The following is a 14,480-nucleotide window of genomic DNA, read 5'->3' on the forward strand; positions in this document are numbered from 1 at the left end:
TTCTTGTCTCTTTTATTGCTCTTGCTGTTTTTTTTCTGCACTTGTTTGCTTTGCTTTATGGAATTGCAGAGAAAACGTTTAAGGAGACATTCACCATCAGTGGAAACGATGAATGTCTCCTTGAACATTTCCCCTCAGTCTTTTCCTTTTCTTACTTAATTTAGTATTTGAGTTCACATCCTCAGGGAAGCCTCAGGGAGGCTTGAAACTCCAGCAGCACTAACCTTTCTGATCTCTTCTCTTGCTTTATCTTTCTTCATACCCCTTGCCTCTATAGAAATCTGTACTTAATATTTATTGCTTTGCTAATTCATTGTCTCTCTCTTTCCTAAAATGCAAGATTTATAAAGGCAGGGATTTTTCTTTCCTCTCATTCTATCCCCAGCACCTTGGACAAGTTTGTGTCAGAGATAAGGCACTTATAAATATTTTTGGAATGAATTAAAAGTAGTTTTAATAAAAGATGACCTCGGTATAGGCCAGCAACATGAGAAAACACAGTAAGTGCCCTTAGAATCTGAGAATTAATCATTTTACTTAAATATTTGAGCCATCAGGGAGAGGGAGTCTGGGACATGTATTCACATGATGAAAATATTTCTGCCTTTGAAACTGAGCATGTCCATAGATCTTTGAATCCTCTCCTCTGAACAAGGCCTAGTGTAGCAGATGGCACTGCCAACATCCCTCCATGACTTACCAAACACGTTTCTGATGGGGCCTTTTGTTAGACTTTAATGTGTCCAAGTCTTCTGGGCTTCTGTAATCACCCTTTCATTTAAGGTCCAAATAGAAGAGCTTGGACCTTTCTGAGGCAAAATGCAGTAATATTTTGAACACACTTAAGTGTATTTTTGTGTGTTTAGACTTCTGGGCAATTTATCCTGCCATATCTTACTATGAATTCTTGCTGCGACTTGAATTGGGCATCGCTCCATGAATGTTGTGCCAAGATCTTATGGTGAGAAATCTTTCCCTATTCTGTCTAACTGCAAACAAGACATCTCTTTTTCTCCATCTCCTCAAAGAACCTCCAGAATATGTTCTTTGTGTGATTTGTATTTTTACTAAACATTTTAGGATCATGGGAGTTGATAGTAAAGGATTATAATTACAATAAAGTTCCAGAACTACCTTCATATTGAGAGTCAGCTATCATCATTCTGATTTGTTCACTGGCAATTTCCTAACACAAGGCGTGTCTCATTGATTATGACCCTACGTAAGCCCTAGCTAGCATGGTGCGGGGAAACATTCATTCTAGATAATTCTAGTTATTTCTATGTCCTTTACTCCAGAGGCCCACGGCCCCAAAACTCCAAACTCCTGTTTTTCTTTTATTTTTACAGAGCAATTTAGTTCTCTCTCTCTCTGAACTCTTCTCCAATAGAGGCCAGTTTAGGAAAAAAATGAGAATTTAGTTTTCTCAAAAAGATCAATCCAGCTGTTTTATTTCTTAAAAAAAAAAGAAAAAGCAAATCTTTCCCAATGAAAAATAATTCTAAATTTCTAAATCAACTGCTAATCTTCTTTTAAAGTAATTATTTTCTCCCTGTCATGTTACCATATTGTATGAGGTTCTAAGCCCTTCTTGTAAGTCTTAAAGCCATTCAAGGGGAATTTGTGTAAATGTCTGCTCTGATTTTAACTTGTAAGTTTTCGAAACCATCTGTAGTCTATATTCCCAAGGGATTAAATGAGGCTTCGTTAGTGTCCCCAAAGTTCTAACAACATTGGCCCACGTGGCTTTACTACGTCTTGGGTTAGTTATTGTAACTAACGGACTTCCCGAGAATCATATATTTCACAGTAGTTTTCCTGAACATTGGCAGAGTCTCATCATTTTTGAAATCTATTTCATTGTTATGATCACTATGTCCCTTCCTTTGTGGGTTGAAGTGTGTCCTGCAAAAAGATATGCTGAATTCTTAACACTAGGCATCTGTGAATATGACCTTATCTGGAAATAAGATCTTTGTAGCCACAATTAATTAGAAATGTGAGAGAATACAGTTATGTTTTAAACCCCCCATGTAGAGGTAATTTGATATGGCAGCCCTAAGAAACCAATACTAATGTTGATTGATGTCTGACATCTATTCTTGATTAAATTTGCTTATTCAATTAAGGATTTAAATGAAAAATGTTCATTTTTACTTCTTTTGAATTCATTGATTTATGCTTGCCTGTTTTATTATTTTCTTCTTATTATCCTAAGCTCTTTTCTGACTTTATTCTTAGAGCATTTTTAATAGTTGAGTAATTAATGCTGCTTCGACAGACAAATTCCAGTGGCTGAGCCTGACAAAGATTTATTTGCTACATGTGAAAAGTCCACCGGGCTTGGCCAGCTGTCCTTCACACTGAAGTTGTGTCATGCAACTCTTGCTGCCATGGTGGTTAGAGTAGGGAGAGAGATGGAGACAGTGTCTTAGCTGTCTGAGTATGAGACAGGAATTTCATCCACTCATTGGCCAGAAGTACTTTCAAGGCCCCAATAAGACCCCAAGGTACAGAGTGACAAAAATTCAATTAGAACTGTTTCTTCTGCTATAATCTTTTTGGTAATTTTTCTTCTTTTAAAATAGTAAATTCTATAAAGCTGTGAATTTTTCCATTAGCACAGCTTAGCTGTGTCTCCTGTGTTTTAGAATGTCTTCAGCCAACGTCCCTCCGGAATGTGTCTCGTCTAGTTTCCCTCTCCCTTCTCTCAGTGCATTGGCTGACAATCTCAAACACTTCAGCAGTCCAACTTCTGTTTTCTTCCTCCAGCCAGACCAGGCTCTGCACTGAGTCTCCACTCCATTTGGTTGGGCCAGGAATGGATTAATAAACTGTGGTATATGTATACCATGGAATACTATTTGGCCAGAAAAAGATGGAGACTTCACACCTGTTGTATTAACCAGGATAGAGTTGGAGAACATCTTTAGTAAATTATCGCAAGAATGGAAAAGCAAGTATCTGATGTACTCAATACTAATACAAAGCCAGTAGATGAACACAAGAGAATAAAATTCCATGCAAGATGGGGGAAGGGAGGAGGGAAGGGGAGGAGGGCAGAGGGAGAGGGAGAGGAAGGGTGTGCTCCCACCTAACAGGTACAATGTAAGGGTATATGGCACACCTCCTGGGTGAAGGGCACAGCTACGACAGGACCTTACCTAACAAATGAAAACATTATAATCTAATGATTTGTGCCCACATATTAATTTGAAATATAAAAAAAATGCCCTAGAAGGAACCCAAGATGCGGTGCTAACCTCCTATACTTCTAGTCTCTCAGGAGTCTAAGGGAAGAGTCCTGAAAAGAGTCACAACACATGGTTTGTCCAACTTCATAGCTGATTACAGTGATACCAGCAACTCTGCTGCAGTCAGATTTAAATTCTGTTATCACATATATTTTAAAGTGTAGCATTCTCATTTCTGTGGCTTCCAAAGAGTATAATTGCATTCTTATTTTATTATTTGATGACATGGCTTGTTAGGCTTTTTTTCATTTTTTGTTTTTTTATGTTGTATAGTTTTCATCTTCTGCCATCAAATAATATGGCCTATTCATTTACAAAAGATTAAGGCTTATTTTTGTCTTAATAGACAATCAGTTTTAAGATAATTACTTTAAACTTCCACGAAATGATTATATAACCGTTGTAAAATTCAATGTTAATTCAACTAACCATTTCAACTAAAGTATTCAAGTTTTCTATGTCTTTTATTGATTTTGGTCTAGTTAATCACTGGAACACAAATAACGTTGTGCAAAAATTTCTTACCATTCCTGTGTTTTTGTAAATGAATTTTCCTTCTTTTTGTTTTGTAGCATTTCCTTAATATATTTTGATGTTTTGTTATTGACTGAATAAAGGTTCATGCCTTTCATCCTCATTTTATATTTTCATCCTGTAACTTTTATTAATATATAATAATAATAATAATTTTGTCCTTTTGTATTGTTTATTTTTGCTGGATAAATTATTGTCTATACTTTTCTTTTATAATTTTGTTATTTTGTATTAAGCCTGTTATTATAAATTACATATGATTCAATTTAATTTATTTATTCTTGTTTGTTTGTCTTAAGACAGTCTCATTTTGTCACCCTCAGTAGAGCGCTGTGCTGTCATAGCTCATAGCAACCTGAAACTCTTGGGCTAGAGTGATTCTCTTGCCTCAGTCTCCCAAATAGCTGGGACTAGAGGCTCCTGCCACAATGCCCAGCCATTTTTAGACATGGGTTCTCACTCTAGCTCATGTTGGTCTCGAACTCCTGAGCTCAAGCAATCCACCTGCCTTAGCTTCCCAGAGTGCTGGGATTATAGGAATGAGCCACTGCTCCTGGACAATTTTATTTATTTTTAATAGTCAAAGTACGTTTGTCTTTTGATAGCTGTATTCAGTCATTTAGGTTACTGTCATAGCTGGTATGTTTGATCTGATGTTGTTTTATAATATTCTTGAGTTATGCATGCATATATAGGTATATATATATGTAATGCCTTATTCTTTCTTAATGCCCATATGATGCTGCATAGCCTATTTTTGTTGTGGATATTTGCTATTTAATTTCACTAAATAATGAGAGTTATTTATTTTCATTTTATATATTAATTTAGAAAATATACACCTCTTTAAAAGACCTACTTATGGTTATCTTGGAGTTAAAACACTAAAAACTTTTAGAGTGGATACCAGTAGAAGTGGGGGATGCCTAATTTATAACACTTCTTTTTTAAAATATATTTTCTTCTCATAATGGCCTAGGGTAGAGGTTTTTAACTAGGATGATTTGTACCACCACCCCTACCACACCCAGGGGATGGGGTACCTGGCAATATCGGAGGTATTTTTGGTTATGAAAACCTGGGGAAATGGGGTGCAAAGGGCATCTAGTGAGTAGAGGCCAGAGATGCTGCTGAACATGCTGCAAAAAACAGGATGGCCCCTCCTCCCTGCAGCAAAGAATTATCCAGGGCAGAGGCTGAGAGACCCTGATCTAGGTTAAGGCATTTATTTTACATAGGACCAATTTGAGACTCAAGATGTGAAGGGTCCTGTTCAAATGCACTCCTTTAGTTAGTGCCAGAATGAGGGCAATACCCCCAGGCTGTAGCCTTTTTTACTGCAGTGTCTTAACTCCTTAACAAGTGTTCACTGACAACTAGCCACTTCATATATGTGTCAGGTACCTGTGCACAGGGCACTCTTTTTCACTGAAAGCTAGCAGCAGTAGTTACTTCACATGTAAATCTGAGACCATTTGTTTATTCAGATCAACTAAAATGTGCTTATTACTATAAAAATTCGGTAAATTAGAATAGCCACGTAAGCAACAAGCACTTTGGGGTTGCAAAATATTAAATGTGCAACTCACAGAATGTGAGAGGAGGAAATCTCTGGGAGGTCATCCTATTCCACCACTCATCAGTCATTGTCACCTACGCTAACTTTGCTGGGACAATTCCAGGGAGGGGAAGCTTAGGACGCTCAGATGCATGTTGTAATGGTGATTATTGTAAATGCCATGTATCATAGAAATTGCATCAATGATTATGGTGACCATAAGGTAACAATTGAATTTATATTCACAGATCAATCAAGAGTTTGTCAAACAGAACAATATGGGTTTTGTTTAAAAAAAAAAAAAAGTGATTCTGAGAGGGAGTGGAGGAAGGTTCATGAGGTAGGGAAGTACTTTGGCATGACAAGTGATAGAATGCAATTTTCCAAGCCCCCAAAGGAGCCAGCCCACTATAAAGACCTAAGTTCTCAGATCAGACTTATGACTCCTATAGGGAAAATTGTGCAGAGAATTTCAAGATTTAGTCAAAATGGCCAAATCAACTCTACAGTGAGTCAATGCCTGGACCTGGGAGAAGGGAAAATCACAAAGTTTCTGGAAATGAATCAGCTAATCAGAGGATCTTTGGGGGTTCACCTGTCACCCAAGGGAAAAGGAGAAGAAAATATTCCCTTACATAGACAGAAATAAATCATCAAAATTAATAGAAAATGTGAATTTTTATTTCAGAAATTGTATCATTAATTTCTAAAAGTGGACTTTTGTTCTATAATTAATTTTTTTATGCAACCCCGAGCCTGATGTCCTCCCCATGCCCCTCAGCCTTCTCCAGCTCCATTAATGGTACCACCATCTACCCAGTCTCTCGACCTGCAGACCTGGAGGTTATTTTTGACCCCTTGCTGCTCTTCCACGTCCTCTCACAACCAACCTAATATAAAATTATATGGACTCTATCTTCTAAAATCATCTCTACTGTAAACACCTGCAATACCATCACTGCTATGATCTAGGTACAGAACACCATAATCTCGTATTTGGAAAACCGTAGTCATTTTTCTGTACCCACCTCCTTTTTCAGACTAATATGAGGATGTTAATATGAGATGATTATGTTATATTGTTTGAGTTTGGTGGGCAGAGTCCAAGTTGTAGTCGTGCCCCTCACCCAGGAGGTGTGCCATATACCCTTACCTTGTGCATATTAGGTGAGAGCACACCTATCACTCTTCCTCCTCCCCTCTCTCCCTTCCTCCTGACCAGGTTTAGTTGTGTTTTTCTCTCCTGTGATAAACTCTTAATCCTCTGTCATTTATTCTTTACCTAGCAGCAAGAGTATTTTTGTTTGTTTTAAAGACCAAATTATATCACAATCTTCTCTCTGCATATAGCCAAATGCACCTTGGAGAATAATAATATTATGATAATAATAATAATTTGAATTTATGCAACATTAAAAATTGGTTCTAAAGCAACATCTTTTTATTGATCCCCATTCACTAATGAGTATGCTGATTTTTAAAAAGGTTAAGTAACTTGCCCAAGGTCACAGAATTAGGGAATACTGGAACAGTGATTCAGGTCTGTTTGATCCCAAGAATATACTGTCTGCTATTGCTTCTAGTACTTGGGAAAAGAAAATCCTCCTCCTTGTAGGAAAGACTTTCTGTGTTTTTCCATCACCTACTCTTCCCACAAGCATCAGGACACATTCTATTTCTTCTATTTTAACACTCTGAATATAAACTCATTGTTGTGGTTAAATTTTCAGCAGTTCTGCCTTGTTGTTTAAGAAAATAGCAGAAAGAACAAGAAACATAATCACAGTATTTCTAAGGCTAATGTTCTATAGTTCTTTTCTTACAATGGAACATAATTCTAATTTTTATTAAACAAATGAGGTTTAACAGAGAATATCAGCCTAATAACCAAACAGTGAAATTTGAAATACTTTGTTTTCCACATAAGTTTGGGCCTTTATTATTCAAAAACTTTAGTTTTGGATGTTATTTTGCATTTCACAGTCAATTAAATTCAGTGCAACTTATTTAATATGCAGATGAAGAGGGAAGGCTTCAGAGAAAAGGAAGCTGGCATTCAACAATAGGTAGGAATTTGGGCCAAACTGCTATGTTTATCTCCTACTAAACATGAGAAATTGTGTAGGGTAACTTTCTCTCTAAATTCAGTCAGACTGATCGGAAGAATTGAGGCTAATTTCCTACCTCAAAAGGTTATTGGGGTGATCATGTGGTATAACATATGATAAATTGCCTACCCTTGTGCCCAGGACGTAGGAGGATTTCAAAAGAGTTTAATATGTCTGAAGTTTAACAGAGGTATAAGTGCTATGGACTTACAGAGCCTGGAAGAGGTTTTGAAAGGAGTGATATGGGAAAGATTTCATGGAGTATGCTACATTTACCATATTTGACCATGCATAATGCATGCCAATTTTTTTGGTGGGGAGCAAACTTTCAAAAAAAAAAAATCTTTCATTTTATTTTATTATTTATTTATTTTGTTTGAGACAGAGTCTCAAGCTATCACCCCCGGTAGAGTGCCGTCACGTCACAGCTCACAGCAACCTCAAACTCTTGGGTTAAGTGATTCTATTGTCTCAGCCTCCAGAGTAGCTGAAACTACAGATGCCCACTACAATGCTCAGCTAGTTTTTGTTGCAGTTGTAATTGTTGTTTTAGCTGCTCTGGGCTGGGTTCAAACCTGCTAGCCTTGGTGTAGGTGGCTGGCACCCTACCCACTGAGCTATGGACGCCACCTCATCTTAACTTTTTAATTTAACAAAACCAGTTACCGTATTTCAGGATATTATTTTATATACAGATACCATCATTGCTTTCTAGAGTCACACTTTTAACTCAAAAGTATAAATAAAAGAATCAAAACCAGTTATGTAAATAGGGAATTATACTATCCAGGTATCACGTGAATCTTTATTTTTCCCTCAAAAATTTGGGCAAAAAAGTGTGTATTATACATGGGAAAGTGTGGTAGGCTGGCTCTTATAGAATGGGTAGAATTCTAGCAAGTGGAGATGAGTGATAACAAAATTCCAGTAGAGTAAATGGAATAAACAAAGTCAGGAGAGGAGCTACCTGTAATCCAGGAAGCACTAGCAATGAGAGCTGCCTTGGTATAAGAGGTTTATATAAAGAGGGAGATGAGGAATTAATCAGGCAAGGAGACTGGGACATTCCATTTCAATCACCATTATTTTATGCAGCCCTCAGAAAGAAAGAACCCAGCCAACTGCAACACTCAAAGTATTTATTTTCCTGAAAGAACCTTTTTAGAATTATTTAGACACTATGTATGATTCTCCTGCCTCAGTAGGACAGAAAATAAAAGCAAAATAATTTGGTTCAAAAATGCTTAAAACATCTTCACTTTCAGCATGTTGAATCAAGTCATGGAAGTCATGAATTTTCATACAATGTTGTCCTCCGTGCTATGGTGAGCACTGGGATGTGGCATTTCTTCAAGGAGTCCTCCACTTTTCTGAGTTTCCTCCAAACTGCCAACACCCACTCCGCAAAATCTGATGTGTGTCCTCAGGCGGTGGCAACCACATCAGGACTGCCACATGGCTGCCAGAGATTTTTAAGACAGAAGCTGATTTCAGAGATGTTAAATGTGAAAAAAGAAAATGTGCTTCTTAGAAAATCTTTGAAATTTGGTGGCCTCAGAAGGCCCCCCAAATATATTATGTTTAGAGTCTGTACTTTAATCTGTAGCCAATTGTGAAGCATAAACTGCTTTTGAATCAGATGAGTCCTCTGAGTAAAACATTCTGGCATTGGATGTGGAGGGATGGGAGCCCCAAGGCCAGTGGGTTAGTGAGGGCTGAAGATGGTCTTACCCGGGGGTCATCTGAGGTAATGAAGAGCCTCCATGGAAGGCCTCTCTAGCGAGCAAGTTCAGAATATTTCCCTTCATTGTTTATAGAGAAAAAGCTTACATTTTAAGTTAAATTTTGTTTTTCAGCAATCACATGTCTGGCTCCTGAAATAAGAATGGGAAGATTTATACAGTAAAAGTAATTCGGGCAGATCTAGTTTATCCAGATGGATGGTCTCAATTTTAGAGTTCACATGCTACTGACCAGTGGGCTAGAAATGACTTGCTAATACATCTGACCAACAGTGTGGTAAGAGCAGCTTTTGGTAATTATAAAAAATAATTGAATTTAATCTGTAGTCTTTAGATGGGGTACACATTCTCATAGAGCTAGCACACCCGGCTGCCTCACACATTTATTTTTCCTGCTCAATGTCTGAATTAATTTACATCATGATCTCTGGCACATGGATTGATAACACCCACTATTTCCTTTCTTCAAGAGAAGAAATTTCGAATGTCACTTTATTCAAAACACAACTGCAGACTCATGTATGACTACCATAACCCTCCTGAAGGCCTGATTAGTCCAGACCAAGATGGGATATTAGAAACAATTGGCCGCATTGTGGTTGGCCTTTATTCTCACCCTGCTTAATTTCTCTGGGGATATTTGATGGTACTCCTTTATGGAATTTTTTTTTCTCTTTCCTACTTAGGTTAACTGAATTAATATAAACGACTGACAAATTACCAACTTATCTTTTATTTTTTTTAATCCCATGGGCTGAATTTTAGCACTCAGAGTTTTGAGGACAAAATCTTGGAGGTATAAACCCAAGCAGAAGGAGGCTTAAAGAAGGCCCAAAAATGCCTCAGAAGGAAGGAAGGATCTCACATTCTTAGATGTAGGATGAATCTACATCCTTTTTGTCCTGTTGTATAACTTCCATCAATAGAGAGTTCACGCATTTATTCAAGGCCTTTGTCTTCCTGGTTACCACTACCAGATTCTTAATCTTAACAGTCATGCTTCACCCTGTTTTCTTTCCCATTTCTACACTTCAGACATACTGATCTTGGAGCCATGAGACACACAAGCAGAGAAAGAGACAGAGACACTTTAAGCATAAAGATGGGAGCTACTATGAAGATGTCATTCAGGACAAAAATATTTGAGGCTCTTGCCTTTTTGCTGTCCCCACCACACATCAAGAGAGGAACCACATGAACCTATAAGGCAGAGCCCTTAAGGAAAGGAACAAAAGGCTTAGAGGTCTCAAAGGGAAGAGAAAGGAAGACAGGCAAGGTCTTTAGGGAAGAGATTTGTGTCACTGACTATAAGCATGGTAGCCACATGGAGTCACAGAGCAGACACATGACTCTAGATCAAGGCACCTGTCCCCGTAAGATGGTGAGGATGTAAGCTGAGGACAGCAGATGATCCCACTCCCAAATACTCAGTCCTCTGTGGACTCTGTATGATATGAACACGTGGCAAAGGTTTTGTGCACTCATCCGACCTCTGTGTGCTTGGCTGACTACGCCACTGGTGCTGTGTGTCCATAGATTACTTTCTACAGAGACTCATTAACTGCAATGGGTCCACCCAGAAAGCCAGAACTGCCTGGGAAGCTTCCCTGCCCAGGCAGTGAACAAAAAGAGGGTTAGGGGAAGGGACTTAAGGTAAGCAGGCTAGGAAGCTGATGTGTCAGCCTACTCGCTTATGGAGTCTCCTGAGTCTTTTCTGGTACTCATTAAATGTTAGCTGGGATGAAGGTCTAGGTCCCCTTCCAAATCCAGAGTACTGCTGGCCCTAGAATGCTCACTATAGATTTTTTTTTAATTTTTTATCACTATAGATCTTAAGAGAAGATCATACTGGAGGGAAGTAACTCTTGGGAATTTGATGAGCCATTTGTCTAAACCATTGGCTCTAAACCTATGGATTGTGACCCACAGGAACTGTATTAAAGGGCCGTGGCCTTAGGAAGGTTGAGAACCACTGGTCTAAACAATTGATTGGAAGAAGAGTAGTTACCAGAAGTTCAGTACCTCCTCAAAATCATTCCTCTCAGAAGTAGATAGAAATTCACTTTATACAATACTCAGCTATCTTCTGCCCCGTCAGTCTGCACTGTCCATTGTAGGACTGTTTTGAGGAAATCTGGCACAGTCCTTTTTGGAGCCTCTTATGTGGTTATGGTTTTACAATGTGTGAAGATCTTCTAACTATGAAATCATAAACAGCGAGCCAGTTTCTGCCTTCATTTACTCATAGTTGCCACCTCCCTCTGAGCAGCTTTTGAGATGATGTAAACTGCGTCTTCTCCCCTTTGGATAACTCTTTCTAAATTTCCTTCTTTTGATTTTACCTTATGCCAGTTTCAAATGACTATCCTCTAACTTCAAGCCAAATGAGCAGTTCTGAGCTCATAAAGAAATGTCAAGAGGAAGGAGGAAGGAGAGAAAATGGTGTCCACGGATTATAGTACCTACCACCAAGCTGCAGCCCAGCAGGGCTACAGTGCTTACACCGCCCAGCCCACTCAAGGATATGGACAGACCATCCAGGCATATGGGCAGCAAAGCTATGGAACCTATGAACAGCCCACTGATGTCAGCTATACCCAAGCTCAGACAGACTGCCTATGCAACTTCTTATGGACAGCCTCCCACTGGTTATACTACTCCAACTGCCCCCCAGGCGTACAGCCAGCCTGTCCAGGGGTATGGCACTGGTGCTTATGATATCACCACTGCTACAGTTACCACCACCCAGGCCTCCTATGTGTCTCAGTCTGCAATGGCCCTCAGCCTGCTTACTGCACCTAGAAGACTGTAGGATGGTAACAAGCCTGCTGAGACTAGTCAACCTCAGTCTAGCACAGGGGGTTACAACCAGCCTAACCTAGGATTTGGACATAGTAACGACAGTTATCTCCAGGTACCTGGGAGTTGCCCCATGCAGCCAGTCACCACAATGCCATCCTACCCTCCTTCCAGCTATTCTTCTTCACAGCTGACTAGTTATGATCAGAGCAGTTACTCTCAGCAGAACACCTATGGGCAGCTGAGCAGCTATGGACAGCAGAGTAGCTATGGTCACAAAGCAGCTATGGTCAGCAGCCTCCCTCTGGTTAACCGCCCCCCAAACAGGATCCTACAGCCAGGCTCCAAGTCAATATAGCCAAAAGAGCAGCAGCTATGAGCAGCAGAGTTCATTCCAACAGGACCACCCCAGTAGCAGGGGTGTTTAAGGGCAGGAGTGTGGAGGATTTTCCAGACCAAGAGAAAACCGGAGCATGAGTGGCCCTGATAACTGGGGCAGGGGAAGAGGGGTATTTGATAGTGGAGGCATGAGCAGAGATGGGCAGGGAGGAGGACACAGTGGAATGGGCACTGGAGAGCAAGGTGGCTTCAATAAGCCTGGAGGACCCATGGATGAAGGACCAGATCTTGATGTAGATCCAGATGAAGATTCTGACAACAGTGCAATTTATGTGCAAGGATTAAATGACAGTGTGACCCTAGATGATCTGGCAGACTTCTTTAAGCAGTGTGGGGTTGGTAAGATGAACAAGAGAACTGGACAACCCATGATCCACATCTACCTGGACAAGGAAACAGGAAAGCCCAAAGGTGATGCCACAGAGTCCTATGAAGATCCACCAACTAACTGCAAAGGCTGCCATGAAATGATTTGATGGTAAAGATTTTCAGGGAAGCAAACTTAAAGTCTCTCTTGCTCAGAAGAAGCCTCCAATGAACAGCATGCGGGGTGGTATGCCACCTCGTGAGGGCACAGGGGTGACACCACCACTCTGTGGAGGTCCTGGAGGCCCAGGAGGTCCTGGGGGACCCATGAGTCATATAGGAGGCCATGGAGGAGATAGAGGAGGTTTTCCTCTGAGGGGCCCCCGGGGCTCTGAGGGAATGCCTCAGGAGGAGGAAACGTCCAGTACTGAGCTAGAGACTGGCAGTGTCCCAATCTGGGTTGTGGAAACCAGAACTTCGCCTGGAGAACAGAATGCAACTAGTGTAAGGCCCCAAAGCCTGAAGGCTTCCTCCCACCACCCTTCCCGCCCCCGGGTGGTGATCATGGCAGAGGTGGCCCTGGTGGCATGCAGGGAGGAAGAGGTGGTCTCATGGACCGTGGTGGCCCTGATGGAATGTTCAGAGGTGGTCGTGGTGGAGACAGAGGTGGCTTCTGTGGTGGCCGGGGTATGGACCGAGGTGGTTTTGGTGGAGGAAGATGAGGTGTCCCTGGGGATCCCCTGGACCTTTGATGGAACAGATGGGAGGAAGAAGAGGCAGACATGGAGGACCTGGAAAGATGGATGAGGGCAAGCACCGTCAGGAGCACGGAGACTGGCCCTACTAGATGCAGAGATCCCACAGAGCTGCATTGACTACCAGATTTATTCTTAAAACCAGAAAATGTTTTAAATTTATAATTCCATATTTATAATGTTGGCCACAACATTATGACTATTTCTTCTCTATACTTTAGTACTTTTCACCATTTGTGAAGAAACATCAAAACAAGTTAAATGGTAAAAAAAAAAAAAAAAAGAAAAAGAAAAAAGAAAAAAAAGAAAGAAATGTCAAGAGATGCTCCATGTACAAAGTTTCCCCACCTGAGTCTGTGACTCTCTTGGTTATATTTACCACCCGTATAAAAATATTTGATATGATTAACCACACACTTGTAAATTCACTATAGAATCTTTCTGGGTGTGCAATAATAAATTGCTTTCAACTCCTGAGTTTTTCGTGCATGCTGGGCAATGAGGTAGGTACCAAACATGCGAAGGTGGGTAAGGCTCAACCCATGCTCCTGAGGAACCTGCTGTCTCGCAGGGAATACAGAGAAAATGAGAGAATGCCATGGGATGTGTTCTGGCCCAGAGTGAGCAGGGAAGGAAGTGTGAGGACAGAAGAGAAGGTGTCATATGTCTCAAGAGCACCTTTCAAAAGGCTGTTTTTGATAAAGATCACAGGAAAGCAGAAGCAGGGGCAGGACGGGTGGGTGCGTTTTCTTTTCCAGGATTCTAATCTCTTTGAGTGGGTGTCTTTCTTTACTCAGATTCCTGCAGGGCAGGTTATGGTTACTGGTTCTAGATCAAGCAGTTTCCAGGAGACAAGCATCCTTATACATATCCCTAGAAGGTCCCAGGAAGCATCAGGAACACGATGTGACTGGACAGCAGCTCTGCCCCACTCCTAAGTATGAACTTGATTAGAGACAGAGGATGTCCCCTGACAAGCGCATCCACTTCTCCTGGAATATGCGTGCACTGTGGAGGAAGAGCAT

The 14,480-nt window shown here is 40.4% G+C and overlaps 1 protein-coding gene and 1 pseudogene across 2 annotated transcripts; both read left to right on the top strand.

Annotated features, from left to right (window-relative positions):
* Positions 1-11,635: 11,635 nt before the first annotated feature.
* LOC100965499 lies at positions 11,636-12,870 on the top strand (annotated as a pseudogene). Its single transcript, XR_002773089.1, has one exon. The product of XR_002773089.1 is annotated as an RNA-binding protein EWS pseudogene (transcript).
* LOC111721747 (translation initiation factor IF-2-like) lies at positions 12,633-13,732 on the top strand. The gene has a single exon (XM_023512432.1). The coding sequence runs from the start codon at positions 12,929-12,931 to the stop codon at positions 13,505-13,507; it is 579 nt and encodes a 192-aa protein (XP_023368200.1). The 5' UTR covers positions 12,633-12,928; the 3' UTR covers positions 13,508-13,732.
* The last annotated feature ends 748 nt before the right edge of the window (positions 13,733-14,480 follow it).

Source organism: Otolemur garnettii, unplaced genomic scaffold (genome assembly GCF_000181295.1).
Source record: "Otolemur garnettii isolate 467f Iridium unplaced genomic scaffold, OtoGar3 scaffold00028, whole genome shotgun sequence".
NCBI lineage: Eukaryota > Metazoa > Chordata > Mammalia > Primates > Galagidae > Otolemur > Otolemur garnettii.